Source organism: Cyphellophora europaea (genome assembly GCF_000365145.1).
Source record: "Cyphellophora europaea CBS 101466 unplaced genomic scaffold supercont1.5, whole genome shotgun sequence".
Lineage (NCBI taxonomy): Eukaryota > Fungi > Ascomycota > Eurotiomycetes > Chaetothyriales > Cyphellophoraceae > Cyphellophora > Cyphellophora europaea.
Window position 1 is genome coordinate 213,666 of NW_008481811.1, and position 15,513 is coordinate 229,178.

At 54.7% G+C, this 15,513-nt stretch overlaps 5 protein-coding genes across 5 annotated transcripts; 1 reads left to right on the top strand and 4 right to left on the bottom strand.

Annotated features, from left to right (window-relative positions):
• Positions 1 to 324: 324 nt before the first annotated feature.
• HMPREF1541_05357 (uncharacterized protein) lies at positions 325 to 3,165 on the bottom strand (the record flags this gene model as incomplete). The annotated part of the gene is made up of 1 exon (XM_008719697.1): positions 325 to 3,165. The coding sequence occupies one exon, from the start codon at positions 3,163 to 3,165 to the stop codon at positions 325 to 327; it is 2,841 nt and encodes a 946-aa protein (XP_008717919.1).
• Positions 3,166 to 3,710: 545 nt separating this feature from the next.
• HMPREF1541_05358 (uncharacterized protein) lies at positions 3,711 to 4,221 on the top strand (the record flags this gene model as incomplete). Its single annotated transcript, XM_008719698.1, has 2 exons — positions 3,711 to 3,823; positions 3,921 to 4,221. 2 exons carry the CDS (start codon positions 3,711 to 3,713, stop codon positions 4,219 to 4,221), a joined length of 414 nt encoding a protein of 137 aa, XP_008717920.1.
• Positions 4,222 to 5,800: 1,579 nt separating this feature from the next.
• On the bottom strand, positions 5,801 to 7,862 carry HMPREF1541_05359 (uncharacterized protein; the record flags this gene model as incomplete). The annotated part of the gene is made up of 5 exons (XM_008719699.1): positions 5,801 to 6,636; positions 6,683 to 7,300; positions 7,345 to 7,465; positions 7,512 to 7,771; positions 7,823 to 7,862. 5 exons carry the CDS (start codon positions 7,860 to 7,862, stop codon positions 5,801 to 5,803), a joined length of 1,875 nt encoding a protein of 624 aa, XP_008717921.1.
• Positions 7,863 to 9,862: 2,000 nt separating this feature from the next.
• Positions 9,863 to 10,936, bottom strand: HMPREF1541_05360 (uncharacterized protein; the record flags this gene model as incomplete). The annotated part of the gene is made up of 1 exon (XM_008719700.1): positions 9,863 to 10,936. One exon carries the CDS (start codon positions 10,934 to 10,936, stop codon positions 9,863 to 9,865), a length of 1,074 nt encoding a protein of 357 aa, XP_008717922.1.
• A 901-nt stretch (positions 10,937 to 11,837) lies between these two features.
• HMPREF1541_05361 (uncharacterized protein) lies at positions 11,838 to 14,588 on the bottom strand (the record flags this gene model as incomplete). The annotated part of the gene is made up of 4 exons (XM_008719701.1): positions 11,838 to 11,945; positions 11,996 to 12,430; positions 12,476 to 13,798; positions 13,848 to 14,588. 4 exons carry the CDS (start codon positions 14,586 to 14,588, stop codon positions 11,838 to 11,840), a joined length of 2,607 nt encoding a protein of 868 aa, XP_008717923.1.
• Between the last annotated feature and the right edge of the window lie 925 nt (positions 14,589 to 15,513).

The following is a 15,513-nucleotide window of genomic DNA, read 5'->3' on the forward strand; positions in this document are numbered from 1 at the left end:
GCTCTGACTCTTTCCTGAGTCCGGTATGAAGTAGACGCGGACTTAGACACAGCCAACAACCCCGCAAACACACAGACAACACCCGAAATGAAAAGTCTTTGGCACGCTTTTGTTCCCAGCAGCCTTTTATCCCCCATCGTCAGTCATATTGATACATAGCTCGTGATTCATCGGCATCCCCTTCCAATCTCATGACTCCTCACCCTTTCGAGCGCCAAGACGGTGCTACCCAGAAGAAAATGGCTGACCGAACTAGGCCTGTTGATACATGCAGACTTCTTCCAGCGCATTTGAGCCCTCCATCAGCTGTGAACCGCGAGAATGCTAAGCCTCCGCATAAGCTCTCAAAAACTCCCTCCGAGCCTGCACGCCGCCTTCGCCATGCTTCTTCTGCAACCGCGCCATCTCCCCCCCGTTAACACCCATATCATCCGGATCTCCAGCCAGTGATCGATCGTCTCGTTCTGTCCAAACGCCTTTTTCCGCCTTCGGAAGGAGTCGCTTCCACTGTCCCTCTCGCCTGCATCGTCTCCCATCTTCCGTCTTACTCGCGCTGATCATAGCGGGAATGATGTAGGCGGCAAGGGCAAAGTCAAAGGACGTGGCTTCAATGGCGATGGAGAGGAGATGTTCGAGGACGATGGCACGTATGGTACTGGGTGGATATAGGTCTCGCTGGTCGGCAAGCCACAGACTGATGGCAGGCGGTTCCTCATCGACTTCGCCGGGCGCGCTGGGACTAGAGTCGATCGACATCACGTCTGGGCCAGGCGCAGCTTCTAAAGCGGACGCATCTCTGTCCACATTGGCATCCACTTGATCCTCTTCATCGTCGAGGTTTATCTCAGAAGGAGTTGGCTCAGGGATGCCAAGAAGTTCCCATCCACCGTCAGGCTCCGGTAGGTCGAATTCTGAAGACTCAGCTGCAAGAGTGGGCTGCTCGAAGAGAGCTTGCGTGGAGAGGCGGCGCTCTGAACGTTGCGGAGATTGAGGAGCTGTCTCCCAGTATTGTGACATACTCGGCGCGGTCTCGAAGTTGTAGCCAGACTCCGAAGCAGGCGACCTTGCTCTGCGATTGCGTTGAGAGAACGAGGATAATATCTTCGATGGAGACTCGTTCTCAAAGAATTGCAGATTGAGGGGACTGCTTTGGCGTGGGCTCGGTAGAATAGGCTCATTCTCACTATCCTGAGGCACAAATAGCGGACTGTCTGGTACGTCATGCGCCGAGAAGCTACCCACCGGAGCCTGTATGTGCTCAGGGGTAGGCGGAGTCTCGATTTCTCCCGTGTTGACCCGCTTGGTCTCCCATGCCGAGGATGATGGTTCGCGAGGGGAGCTGGGCTCCTCGGTGGCACCTTCTATAGCCTGGGCCATCACGTTTGATGTTTCCTGTGACGCGGCGGTCTCTTGAGAATTAGACTGAGAGCTTTTCCCGGTACTCCTCTTTCTGGCTTCATTTGGTCCAGGCGGGCGTGGGTCAGGTGCGTGTTCATGATTACCCTCTTCCTGCTTGATGCTGGCATCTTGAGGTTCAAGGATAGGTGATGTCTGCACGCATGCGTCCGAGTAAAGGTGTGTATGCACTGTCGCTGGGACCACCGCCGCTTTTTTCTGAAGTGATGCCACGTCCTCGTTTCCCGCATCTGACTGTTCCTGGCTTTCTTCTACCTCTTCAGGCAGCTCTGAAAGAGCACCAGACAGACTTCGGAAGCGTGCTTGCTTCAAGAGACTTCCACAGCCGTCACACAGGGTTCGGCCTTGTTTGTCATGCCTCCAATGGACAGACTCTTTGATATAGCACTGGGCACACTCAATATCTGGCGGTGCCTCGTCCTTCGACTTCGGTATGCGTCGTATACTCCAGACACTGGGAATTCTAGCCTCTGGGTCAAGCGTTTTGATATCCACGCTGAACTGCTGACAATACCTAGGAAGCACATAGTTTTGCCAGAAGATCCTCCAGTCCTTACCCGTGCGGCCAAGCGTGCTGTAGGTCTCGGCAACCTTGTCGAAAGCGGTGCCAAGATGTTCACTGTCGGTGTCGAGAATCGCGGGAGTGGTTCGAAACAGTATCTCGTAGTGCTGCGGACTGAAATTTAAAGGATACGTCTCAGGCAACTCATTGGGCTCAGTATCAGGATCTTTCTTCGGTGGAGCGGAGGTATTACGTGGTTCACGTGGTTCACGTGGAGAGGATACGGTTTCGCTCGGGTGTCGGGTCGACAGTGGTTTGCGGCGTGGTGACCTTTCTGGCGACAGCGTTGGAGGTCTCGCCGAATGTGAATTTGCAGTCGGGACTGTAGAACTGACTCTGTGGTTTCGTGACGGTGATAAAGGGGTGGGCAGAGGGCCATTGTTCCTGGGCATTCTATGGTCCATTATAGCCTGTTTGACCCTGATGGGTGAGAGTGGCAGGCGTGGTTCCCCGACAGACCTCTCAGGAGCCTCGGGAGTACCATCAGCAGTCCTCGGTCGCTTTCGGGAGCCCTGAGATGGGGGACTTTGTCTCTTCAACGGTCGCTGAGCAGGTGCATCGGCCTGTGGCTGCACTGCATTGGATTCATCAGCTTGGTCTGCCAAATCCGCTTCTAAAGACACCTGTCCAGTGATCGATCTGTTCTGTTGGCGGACCTTTTTCAGGTAGCGATCCCTCCAGCTCTGAAACGTGTGGCGTGGCCTTAGACGGGCAATCTGCTTGTAGACCTCATTTCCAGCAACAGATCCTCCTCGAGCCTCCAGTGGTTTGATGGCGTTCCACAGGAATTGGTCCTCCTCTTCCGTGAAAGGAGTGCGGGTGCCCTTTGGTCCAGTCACAATGCTTCCGACAGGTCTGTCAACGCTAGCAGTCACCCCAACTCGGTGTGCAGTGAGATCTTCCCGTATGCCCTTCTTGATTGACTGTTCGATGAACGTATAAGAATGGGTGCCCGGTGCGTTGAGCCTTCTCGCATGATCGACTAGTCGGATATCGGCTTGTCTGTCCAGCGGGACGATCTCTGCACCGTTCGCTTTTGCATTCTCGATCAGCCAGGATCTCAGAGGGACGGTCGCAGAAAACCATAGTTTGAGGCCGGAAAACAACTTGGGCGCTCGCTGACTGACTTCGGTCTCGTTACCGTCTTGTTGCTGCGTGACACCCTCGTAGACAACCCCCGATGCCATCGCGGGCCATAAGGAAATAAATTGTAGTGCAGGGGCTGGTGATGTCGCGGAAAGAAACGCGCTGTTTGGAGTTTGGGGTTGCAACTTGCAGCAAGCGCGTTCTGTTCAGTTGTGCGGGGGATGATTGCCGGTATTGCTTGCCTCTTTGGGCTGCGCTTTCCGCCCGTGGATTACCCTGAATCGACTGCGATTCGGGGCCAATACGAGCCCCGAACGCAGCCGATTTCTTGCTATTAGGGGCTCTCCGATTGGATCTGCCGGCGTGCACCACCGCTGCCCTGACGGCAACCGAGTCTTGCCGAATTGTGCTATTGGCGATCTGATAGTACTTGGTCCCTGCGACTTATCTGAGAAAGCGTATACAGTTGACATTTCTGTCCTCTTCCTCCACACCCGACCTTCACTTCTGCTACCAATACCGTCACCACCCGGCTTCTCGTTCTCGAGAAACTCCCAAACGTCGTTTCCAAGCACCCTTCGCACTTCCGTCGCTCACCGCCGCACCCAACAGTGCTGTCAACAAAAAAACCCACATCACTTACACAATGTCGGAAGAACTCACCTTTGCCGATGTGTCTGCGCACAACTCCAAGAAAGACCTTTACCTTGTGATTCACGACAAAGTCTACAACGCTTCGTCGTTCGTTGACGAGCACCCGTAAGTCTGCTCATGCTTACCACCTCCGCACCTTCAGGCCCCACATTTGAGTACGTCCTGACTGTTTGGATGCCCCACTGACTCTCTGTCACTCTAGCGGCGGCGAAGAAGTTCTCCTCGACGTTGGTGGCCAAGATGCTTCTGAGGCGTTTGAGGATGTCGGTCACAGCGACGAAGCCCGCGAGATCCTCGACGGCATGCTGGTCGGCAACCTGAAGCGCGTTGCTGGAGACCCGCCTTCTAAGAACACCGGCGGCACCGACAAGATTTCTGCTGGCCCAGGCAAGAGCTCTGGCGGTGAGACCGGCTTCGGCGTTGCGTTGTACGCTGTGCTGCTGGTGGGAGGTCTGCTCGCTTTTGGTGCGTACCAGTATCTGCAGACACAGGACAAGAAATAGATTACATTTCAGAAGGAGAGAGCGCAGCATGGCGTGACATTGGAACTGGGCTATACACGAGGTGCAGGCTCGATTTACCAACCACCAAACCCTGGGGCAGGACAAGCCCGCTCCTCTAATCCTCGGCCGAGAGCGAAACTGGATTTGACCAAGCAAGATCAAATCTCCTTTGATTCGACAAGCTACGCCGGAGACCGTTCCTCATCCCTTTCGCGGCCTGCAAATAGACACAACAAGCAGATCACATATCTTCGCATCCTCACATCACTCACATCTTCTTCCTTCGCTCAAAGATACCACTGCGTTGCGGACCGAGGCATCGCTTCCAGACTGGCTGCCTAACGTTGACCGCCTACAGCCATCATCAAAACAATACTTTTGCAAGACCAGCTAACTACGACAATAGATATGTGACCGATCTAGCCTACTGACTACGCTCCATGGACAGCCCACGGTTAGCACCGCAGCAGCTGTCCCAAAACCACAGCCACGCACTGCATGTGAGAGCTCCAATACGCAATACGAGTGAGGCTACAAAGCGGCTGCGTTCCGCACACAAACTTCCATGCTTTCCGCCCCTGCGTATCTATCCATGAGTATAGTATATATACATACCGGACGGACCGCGCGCTGACTCTCGATCTTTCCTTCTGGCTCCTAATTAGTTGAAGGTCGTCGACTCTGCTAGTTTTGCCCTGTCCCCCCTCCCCCTCCCCGGAAAACATAGCGTAATCCCCACCGCATCCTGCCATGCAGGTATGAAAAGAAATTGGTCCGAAAAAACAACGAACAACAGCCGGAGATCCTTGGCGCGCTGCGAAGCATTCCATGTCTCCCTGTCTTCATGTCTTCATGTCGCAAGTTTTCAGTTTCATCTAGTCTTTTGAAATCGACAAGCTAGACATTTTCGATCGCAGAGTCGCATAGATCAATCCGGTAGGAGGGGGCATCACCACAGTGTCGCATCAACGCGACGTGAAGACAGATTACTGTACGGAGATGGAAGAGGAGATTGGCGCTCGGAAATCCATGGAGCCTTGGTACATAATACGGCTGAAGAAACCAGGAGGTCTTGTTCGCTTCTTGCAATAGGAGTTTGCTTGTGATCGGATGCTTGGATCCGGGGGGGGGGGGGGTATTTGCGGTATTCGCCATACGATGCTCCACACGCCACTCCACGCCACGCCATACCGTGCCACGCTACGCCACAATCTGATTTCTAGTTGCCAACATTACAAGTCTGCTATCACCTTGACTTTGGCATAATTCTCCTTCGGGTCTGTCATTATCATGTGTCCTCTGAATCTCGGCACCCATGCTACCGAAGATGGTAGAGCGGAGCCATGCGCCGCCATCGGGGGACCCAGGCGTGCCGATTCCTGCGCTGGCGTCTCGACTTGCTGTCGACGCTTGGGAGGAACACACGGCGATTGCCACGGGGAGGCTAATATCCACAAGCGGCACTGTTGTGCATGCTGACTTTATTGCACCAATAACGCCCCGGATGAGCTGTGGACGCCTGTGGCCAGTATGAACACGTGTGAGCCTTCACCAGTTCTCCATCTCTACATGGCGCTCATCATCGGTAGAACCTCCCCGGATCGCCCCCAGCGTAGCCTGCCTGTTGCTGCGGCTGCGGCTGATATGCCTGATATTGTTGCTGTGGCGCCGGCCCGGGACTGAAACTCTGCGGAGGAGGCACACTCGGTGGTGCATGACTGGGCGGCGGCGGATTGCTCGGGTACCCCTGCTGTGGCGGATATCCTTGCTGTGCTCCAGGGCCTGGCGGTGGGGGTGCGTGTTGCGGAGGCTGACCCGGGCCAGTGTGCTGATGTGGTAGCTGCTGCCCCGGCGCATCCTCCGAGTACACCGAGGCGGAATAGTCTGGTTCCGAGAGCTGCGCTTGTGACTGGTTGTGCAGCGCCGTACCGGTTTGGAGTGGTGGAAAGGAGTGTCGAGGTGGAGCATTGGAATCGACGGGAGAGTTGTAAAGAGAGGTGCCCATCTCCTGGGGTTGGTATTCAGAGTGCTGTGAAGGGCGCCGTTGAGGTGGGTAGGCGCCGTAAGCATCCTGGGCGGGTGTTGGAGCCTGGGGGCCAGGAGTATGCGATTGAGGTGCTGGGGACGAGACTGGATACGGAGGGTGTTGCTGTTGTTGGTATGGTTGAGGAATCTGAGAAGATGGTCCTGGCGGTTGACTTGGGTAGCCCGAGTTGGGAGGCTGGCCGTCCGGTGTGTAAAACCGTTGCGCCTGTTGCGGGTAGCCTTGGGGTGGCGGGCCTCCGCCGCCATAGCCATACGGCTGCTGTCCCGGTCGACCATATTGCTGGGCGGACTGGGCCATAGAGGTCTCAAGCATGGCTTCATAGTCTCGTCTCGCCTTGATGAACTTCTCATTCAGTTGTTGGAAATCATCTGCCAATGGTCAGCTTCGTACTTCAACCTAGATTGCGCAACTCACCCTTTTTCTGCGTGTACTTTCCAATCAACTCGATCAGCTTCGGCCGGATGCTGAGTGTCTGGTTGTACAACTCGGTAACCTCCTCGTTCTCTCTGGCACCAATGTCGCCCGAATTTGTGCTTAAGAGCGCCAGCAGCTTCTCCACATTCTTGATCTGCCCGAATACTTCTGCCTCCATTTGCGCCTCTTTTTGGAGTTCATCCGCGGTAGGATCTTGTAACTTCTCGACGTAATTGAGAGGAAATATGCCGGTTTGGCCCCGCAAAGACCCCTTCCACCAATCCTTGTACACAGATTCAAGCACGGCGATCACATCGCCCTTGCGAAATTGTAGCTCACCAGGCTCGGAAGGTTGGAAATCGAAAAGGGCACGGACACGTGATACCGTGGCTGCTGTTGTGCCAGGCGGCACTGGCTGGGAAGCATGACTCTGGGTAGCGGAAGATGGCTGCGCCGAAAGCTCTGCGGCGCTGGGTTGAGATGATGATGATGGCGCAGGAGTTGGCTTGTCCTGTATCGAGAGCTTCAGAGCCATCTGCAGTTCTTCCTCTTCTCGTTGTCGGTCGTAGTCTGTAATGCGTTGCTTCTGTGGCGCTTGTGGGGGCTGTAGATTAGGATCTAGATATGTCAGCCAGGGGCCCGAAATACTACGAGCTCCTTACTTTGTGATTTGAGCCTCATGTAAGCCTGCTCCATTATGCCCAACTCGCTGTTGGAGCTGAACATCTTTGTCCACTCTTCCATACGCTCGAGGATCTTGCTCTTGACCTGCTGATGTGTCGTCTACGGTCGTCAGTCTTCGTCCGTATTTCTGCTGGTGCCAACTCACCCGGTCATTAGCTAGTCTCAACATTGCATCGGTGAAGCTCCGCGACGCGAGCTCCCTGTGCATGGTAACGCCACAGTTTTGCGACAATGCATTGGCCAGCTCGAGCGTATATAGCTGCACATTGGCGTTTCTGTGGGCGAGCCGCTTAATCATGGCAGCCACCGCCTCTTTCGGGCCTGCATCGCTACCGCCGACCTTGTCGCAAACATCTAGGATATACTCCCAGTTCTCGGATGTGAGGTTCTCGTCCGTCGCTTTCGCTGTCGCTGAGTTAACCTCAAGAGCACTTGCCGAAGCCTTGCTTAACCTACCGATAGCATCGTCGAAGGTATTCTGCTGCGCTCGAAACATGATAGCGGGGAAAATTCAAAGAGTGCGATCTCAGGGGGTTATAAGTGAGAGTAGCAGGTGAGTGTTCCCGAGACGCGGAACGACGATGCCTGATTACCTGCTAGGTCAGAGACGATGGACCGCAGCCTGAATGGACTCCAAGTGCAGTGGCAGGTGGCAGGTGGATCCTTGCAGGCGGCCATCGTCACAGGCGAACGTCATCTCTTGGCACAGCCACCTCGTGTATGAGGCGCAGTCGGGCAGTCAACGAACTTCACTGCCTCTGATTATCAAAGCTGGAATTTGCATCGCATTGTGGACTACATGGACGTGATGCTAGTCGCCAACAGCCGCGCGACTGTTGGAACTTGGATTACAGGATCTACAAACACCGACTGAAAAGTGCCTTATACCGTTAGCCTTTTTCTTAGGACTTCCCGAGTCAGCTTACCAAGGACCAGCTCGATGGGCTCTAGAGGGGTGATTAGTCTCTACCGTGCGCCTGATATATTATGATCGTCTAGCGGGTGCTCAGGTAAGCAGGTACGTATCTTCTGAGTACTTGGCCGTACGCTTCGAGGGGTGCATCGTGGTTCGGCAGATTTGATGACGACCCATGCAATGCGAACTATTCGCGTTTTGGGTCCGAATGGCTTGTGGCAACCGAGGCAGAATGCTGCAGTGGATCAAAAGGTGGCTCTTCCAGTGAAAAGGGATACTGTTGTCGGACACCTGGTGTCATCTCCTCAACAGAAGACGCATATCTCTGTACAGAAGCCAACAGTGCTTTCTGTTCTTCGGCAGCATTCATCGCCTTCAGCGCGTCCAACAGTAATTCCCGATTAGCTCCTCCAACAGCAAACTGCCAACTCCAACACCGAGCGATCGCAAGCTTGTCCTCAGTAAGCCACCGCTTCATGCTCAGCGGACCGATGGAGCTGCGATTTTGTAGTTCTCTATCTCGGCCTTCGTCAAGCTGTGTCTCAACGTCCGAACTGTTGGTGAGGCAATCTATCATCCCTTCGTTGGCTTAGCCCAGACTCGGCAGGTCCTGGCGGATCCTTCCACTGAAGTTTCCTCCACCGCCAGTTTGAGCTTCCGGATCAGAACATGGAGCTCGAGGTCAAAGCCGATACTGGTGAGTCGAGCTGTCAGGAAATGCGGACTGTGCCACTTGGCAGTCCTTTCAGGCACCTTGCCCCGGGTAAAGGTTGGATCTGAAGACATTAGGTAAGTGCTGTACATTTATGGTGCAGATGTACAATCACATACCGTCTGAATATCCTCGAGCCAACAGTGAGAGCTGAGGAAGATCCTTCCACTCCTTACCACGACCCCGAAACATCCCGCCCAGCCTCAGCCACCCAACCCGCCTAACTTCTGCCCAGCAATCATTCCATTGCATAAATACCACAAATTCCAAAATCCCTCCCAACAATCGCACAGACCTACAATCCCACAAAACCAGGCAGGAGAAAACCACTAAGTCCTGGGGTCGGAGTCGTTGCCACTGAAAACTTTACGCCTTAGCAGCAATTTACACCTGCAGCAAGGTAGTTTTCGGGGAGGAATACTTCAAAAAAAGAAAGATGCCATAGCAAGCCAAGGTCAAGATCTCTCAGTTAGGAGTTGTACCGTAAAAGGTACATGGGTCGCAAAGACCTCCTGATTATGGGAGCATATTCCTCTGTTCTTTTTGCATTTTTTGCCTTGTTGCATTTTGGCTGTCAAGGTGGCTAGATATTTTTGTGTGCGCCTGTACCGGTTTGTTAAGTCGGTTCACTTTGCCCTCACTGCCCTTTTTTTTCACATCTTGTTGTCTCTCAGGTGACCAGAGCATCAAGCTAAAAGCCGGTTGGTCGTTTTTGCTTGGCACGAGGCGATCAGGCAACCACCCATATCGCAAAGGAAAACGCGGCATCTACAGAGATGCATGCCGCGTATGGTGCCAGAAAAGCCAGAGAGGTCCGAGTCCCCGGCTCATACAAGTCGTAAGTAAACCGTCCGAAAGGACCAACGGCTCAGTCCATCTGCACCCACTGATCCAACTTGACATTCTTCACAATACTACTCCAGCCCTCCCCCCTCAATCTCAACGCCGCCTCCCTCTCCCGCCCCTCCACCCTCACCAGCGTATTCATTTTCTTACTCTCCGCATTCTCCCCCTTCGGGTACTCGACATGGAACACCGCCTTCCCCGTCCGCACAAACGGCATGAACGCATCCACATCATCAAACTGCAGCGCCTGCTCCTGCACGGCGAATTCCACGTGCCCCAGAACCTGCGGCACGATATCCCCCGCGTTCTTCAGCCCGCACGCCAAGCCACGCGCGTGCGCCTCCCGCGCCAGCCAGAGCACATAGTCCACCGCATCGGCGCGCGACAGCCCCAAGCCGTTCTTATTGTCGTATCCGTCCACGTTATCCGGGTCCACGGCGTCGAAGCCCTTGTCGCGCGCGAGGTCCAGCCGGCGGCGCATGACGTCGCGGACCGCTTCGCTGCGCACATCGAGCCAGCGCTCGCCAGCCCAGCCATCCATGGGCTTACCGAGGGTCTTTTTGTTGGCATTGATCTTGTCATCGAGGCTGCGGGCGTCCGGGCGCCAGTTCTCGTAGCTGCCGGCGGAGAAGTAGGCGACGACTTTGCGGTCTTGGACGTGCAGGGCGGTGATTGTTGGGGTGGGGGTGTCGAAGAGGTCGAGGATGTAGACTTCGGCGCTGGAGAGGGGGAGTAAGGGTGGGGAGGGGGAGAGGTTGAGGGGATGAGAGAGGATGTAGTTCCAGGTCGTGCCGGGGGTAGGTTGCCAGATCTGGGGTGGTTGGGGGGCGAGTAGGGGCCGTGGCGGTGGTGGTGGGGGATAAGGTTGGGCTGAATATGGCTGAAGTGGATTGTTTCGAGTTTTGGGGGTGCTGTTCGCCGGTCGAAGTGGCAATTGAGGTCTTGGCTTGATTTGGGGCTCTTGAGGAGGATAGGATACTGGGGGCTGATACGGAGCTTGGGTTTTGAGATGAGAAGGTTGTGCTTGAGAGTTGACCAGGAGCGCAGCTTGGTAGCCAGCCTGATAGCCCGCCTGATAGGTGCCTTGATTGCTCATCTTGAGTAGGTTGTGATGAAGTACTTGCTTCTACCATTTAATTTAGAGTTCTCGTGCAGGGTGAGGTACCGCACGTCGAGTCTACTCGCCGACTAGCCTCTGATGGGTCTTACAGCATGGTAAGCCACCTACCTTTCGTAGATCTACCCGGGTTCCAGAGAAGCTATGGGTGATGCCGGGTAGCTGAGATGTGGAGGTTGAAGTCGATGCGGGCGTCTAGACTAACGCTTTTCGGTTAGTCGAGGGCATATAAGGCGGCCAAATCTTGCGTGAATGCCTTATATTGACACTTGACGGGACGAGACGTGACTCGATAGCGACAACGCGCCGCTGCCGGGATCGTCAAATAGATTGGGCGCCTGTCTCCTTCAGAAATACACTAGGCTGCCTATCTGCCCATCTGCGCAGCCACATCCTGCTCAATGACCTCCCTCGCCAGGCTCTCGACATCTAGAATCAGAAACGCCGCTTTCTCAGGTGTATATAGCGAGCCCGTATCACAGATGATATAATCGCTGTTGCCTCCTTCCATTCGCCTATTGATCAGTCCTTCCAATCCACCAATCCTCCCCGTCAATAGTAGACCATTAGAATCGAACCAAGAGTGCACCATGAGTGTCGTGTAGAATCGAAGCTCGCCTTCAACCCGGTAGCCGTTTATCATACCCATGCGTTTCTATATTTCATTTCTGTTTTCGTGCTTCAAATCAACTGGTAAACATTGCTCGTAGTGCACAACATCAAAATCATAGAGGAATACCAGGCTGCTGGCCCCTCAGTAGTAGCACGGCGTCTCCCAAACCGGTTGCCGAATTGTTCGAAGCCATCGAAACAAGTGGCCCAAAGAGGCTAGTGCTTTTGCGTTTCGTAGTATACATATTCAGGGTTGAAACAGTTCTGTTTAGTTCGCGGCAGCACGCTGTGACTTCTCGGCAGCTCGACTCTCTCGAGCAGCCTGCACGAGTGGTGCAAGAGTCTCGAGAGGTACGCACTTCCGCATAAAAGGATGCTGTTGGACAATTAGTGAACCCCGAATAGTAGACGGGGCTAGTGACTCACATGTATCAGATCATGAGCGCTAGCACGCTTCTCGGGCTCGACCTTCAAAGCAAAGTAGAGGAAATCTCTGAAGACATCGGAAAGATCCTGCTCGTTCTTGATGCGGGGCGTCCCAAACTTCGCAATGAGGTACAGCGCTCGGAGAGGAGATTCGGTCAAATACGGTGGCTCGCCTTCGATCATTTCGATGGCCATGATACCCAATGACCAGATATCGACTTTGCGGCCATACTCCTTGCGGGTAACGACCTCAGGAGCCATCCAGTACGGCGTGCCTACCATAGTCGTCCGCTTGTTTTGTGAGTCGTTAATTTGAGCGCAGAAACCAAAATCGGTAAGCTTGATGTCGCCCTTGTTGGACAAAAGGATGTTGTCGGATTTGATATCTCGATGGATGACATTTTTCGAGTGCAAATGCTGGAGTCCGTACAATGTCTGTGATCGTTAGCCCTGCCGCTTGTCGTAGATTATCATACTCACTTCTCTACAGACCGAAGCAATCTGTCCCTCACTCATAATGTTGAACGTCACCACATCTGTTAAACTGCCGCCCTGCATGTACTCCATGACGACCCATAGATCACCATCGTGAAGGAAGCTATCCATGAAATTGACGATGTTCTTGTGTTTGCTTTCTCTCATGACAACGATCTCGTTGATGATTAAATCTTTCTTTGGCTGCTGCTCGAGGTTCATCTGCTTGATAGCAACACACTGCCTGGTATGCACCTCGGATGCCATGAACACACCACCTGAAGCCCCCTGCCCAATCTTACTGAGGTTTGTATATTTTTGAGTGGGATCTCCAGGACTGCAAATCGCACGCAGCCTTGCCGCAACTTCAGCCCCGTTGCTGGGTTGTCGGGGGCGGTTCCTCGGCCGCGGCACCGCACCTGGAGCTGTACTTACGGAGGGCTGGTTGGGATATTGTCCAGCAACGGCCACGTATTGTTGTGGATCCTGAGGAATGCCTGGACTCTGCTGCTGCGGAATTTTCGGAGGTACCGCCGGGGCTTGTTGCTGAGGTATTGAAGGTTGCTCCGGCTTGGCTGCCGGCGCAGGTTGCCGCTGGCTGCGCGAGCGGTCAAGCTGTTTACTTTGAATAGCTTCCTGAGCTACGCGCATGGCTTCCTCCTGCTGCTGTTGGTACATCACTGGAGAGGTGATACCTTGGGCTGGCTTCGGCGACGTAATACCAGGCTGACCTTTCGAGCCCGATCTCGAGCGCGGACCTTCGACCGGAGTGATCGGGGCAGGAGGCGGGGCTGCTGCAGGAATCGGCGGCCGAGTCTGCTCTTGACTTGGTCTACCAGCAGGTGTCGTAGTAACAGGTGGGGCTGGAGCCGGCCGGTGAGGCACGGCGATGTTGGGTGCCGACGTAGGTGGTTTCGGTGGCGCTCTGTTGGGCATCATGTTGGTCACAGGGGCACTTTTCATGCCAGCTCCCGGGCCAGAAGGTAGCCTTGGTATGGGAGGGGGCGCGCGGGGATTCTCGAAACTGCCTTCGTGGTTCTGTGGGAATCGAGGACTCTGAGGCGGCGATATTACACCAGCAGGACTAAATGGACCTGCACTGACACCGCCGGTAGGTGTATTACCGCCTTGTTGATAGCTAGATGAACTGCTTGCCGGCGAATCTGAAAACTTCGCATGATCAAACTTTTGCCATACAGCTTGGTCTTGTTCTCCGAAATTACTCTTGTAGGTTTCAACAATGTTCATCATCATCTCGGGGTTTTGTTCTTGCTCATTTTTGGAGACACCAGCGTCGGTCAGCATGCGCTGCCAGTCCTTTGGTAGGCCCTTGTTCACGGTCAGTGGCTGAGGGTTGGTTGGGGAGCTGTAGACTCACAGTAAATTGGCCAGTATGATTGTCATATCCTACATGGATCATGTGCATTGGGTTCTCGGGCGCTGAGATCTTAATTGTGCGGGGCGAGCCCAGCATGCTGTTCACAAAGCTGGAGAAGCCGCTCTTTTTGCGGGTGGTTGTTGGCTTGCCCTCGCCGGAGAAACGCTTCGGGCTCATGATGCCATTCTCTTTCGGTGGAGTCGTCTCCATGGTTTGACCGCCGGGCGGAATTGTTTGTACGCCCTGGAACTGGTGGCTTCGCATATCAGGACTTGTGTGGGTGTGTAGTAATGGTGGGGGAGGTGGTCTAGCTGTCGGCTGAGGAACTGCGTTCAACGGAGCGCCCTCTGTCGACGCCGACTGGATGGAAGACAGAAGGCCAGAAGCATCGAAGGGCGCGCCCACGAGATCGGTGTGGTGTGAGTTGGGTGGCTGCTGATAAGCGAAGTTGTCGGTGGAGGGGATTATAGGCGACGGGTTTGTACTAGGATGGTCGAGCGACGATACGGATGAGGCATACTGGGTAGACTTTGTGCGCTGGTGAATATCGCGAGCGGAATGAGAGCCTTGTTGAGAGCGAGGGTAGGGTGCAGAAGGTGCTCGTTGGAGAAGAGACGTTGACGACGCAGCAGACTGCAGTTTGCGCAGTGAAGGTCGGGAGGACAAGGCCGAGGGCGGAGGATTCTTGGTGAGAGTTGCGCGCCGCTTTTTGCCAGTACTGTGTTGCGAGTCGGAATCCATGGTGAAGGGATGTTGAGATCACGAACAGGCAGGAAGAGGTGGTGCTGGTTGACGTGGGCGGAGGTGGCAGGAGGAGCAGGCGCTTAGCAGCTGCAGGTGCAAGGTGCCGGTGCAGATGCGGCGGCCGCAGTGGGGGGACGTCGGGGTTGAATCAGTAGCAGACAGATACACACTCCCAGCCGAGCAGTCTCTGCACCACCATGAATTGTACGCGAGACAGCAGTTTCTGTGCAATTTCTACACCAAGTACTCTAAGACGTTGGTAGATTATGACGGAGATGGGGCGGCGCGGTGGCTCACTCAGTGGTTCCCGTCGCCAGTCCGAGCAATTGGGCAAAGATGGGCATCGATCGTCGCGCTGATGGGTCAGGTCCCAGGTGGTCAGGTCGCGGCGCCCCGGCCGGCAGTGCGCGCTGCCAGTGCCCTGATCTTCGCACAGTCTTTTGGCTCCCGTGTGGCTACCGCTGTCTGATCTGTCTCCATCCTAACAGCCAGGTTCTCCTTGCAGCCTTTGATACGAAAAAGATCTTCTCGGAACCGTTACTGGACGTTCCGCGACAGCGACTATCGACCGCCTCCCGGCGCAACAAGTCACCCGCCCACTCCACCCATGTCCCTCTTCAGACATTTCCGAAAACTTACCCCGGGGCACAGTGAAAGTAACAGCTACCTCGGTCTCGCACCGTAATTATCGCACATCCAGTACCAGGGGGAAGCAGCTCTGAGCATGGCATGTGGGCCGGAGGTCTTCTGTGCCCGGAACTGTCCGTCAGGCGGCCATGTGCCCATCGCCAGCCAACGCGATCTCAAGATAGGGATTATCTAACCAATACTCTCATCCTGCATTGGTCACCGCCACAACCTGGATGACCTGGATAGCCTGGATAGCCTATTAACGCTGATAGACATGAAACTGCCCGACGCC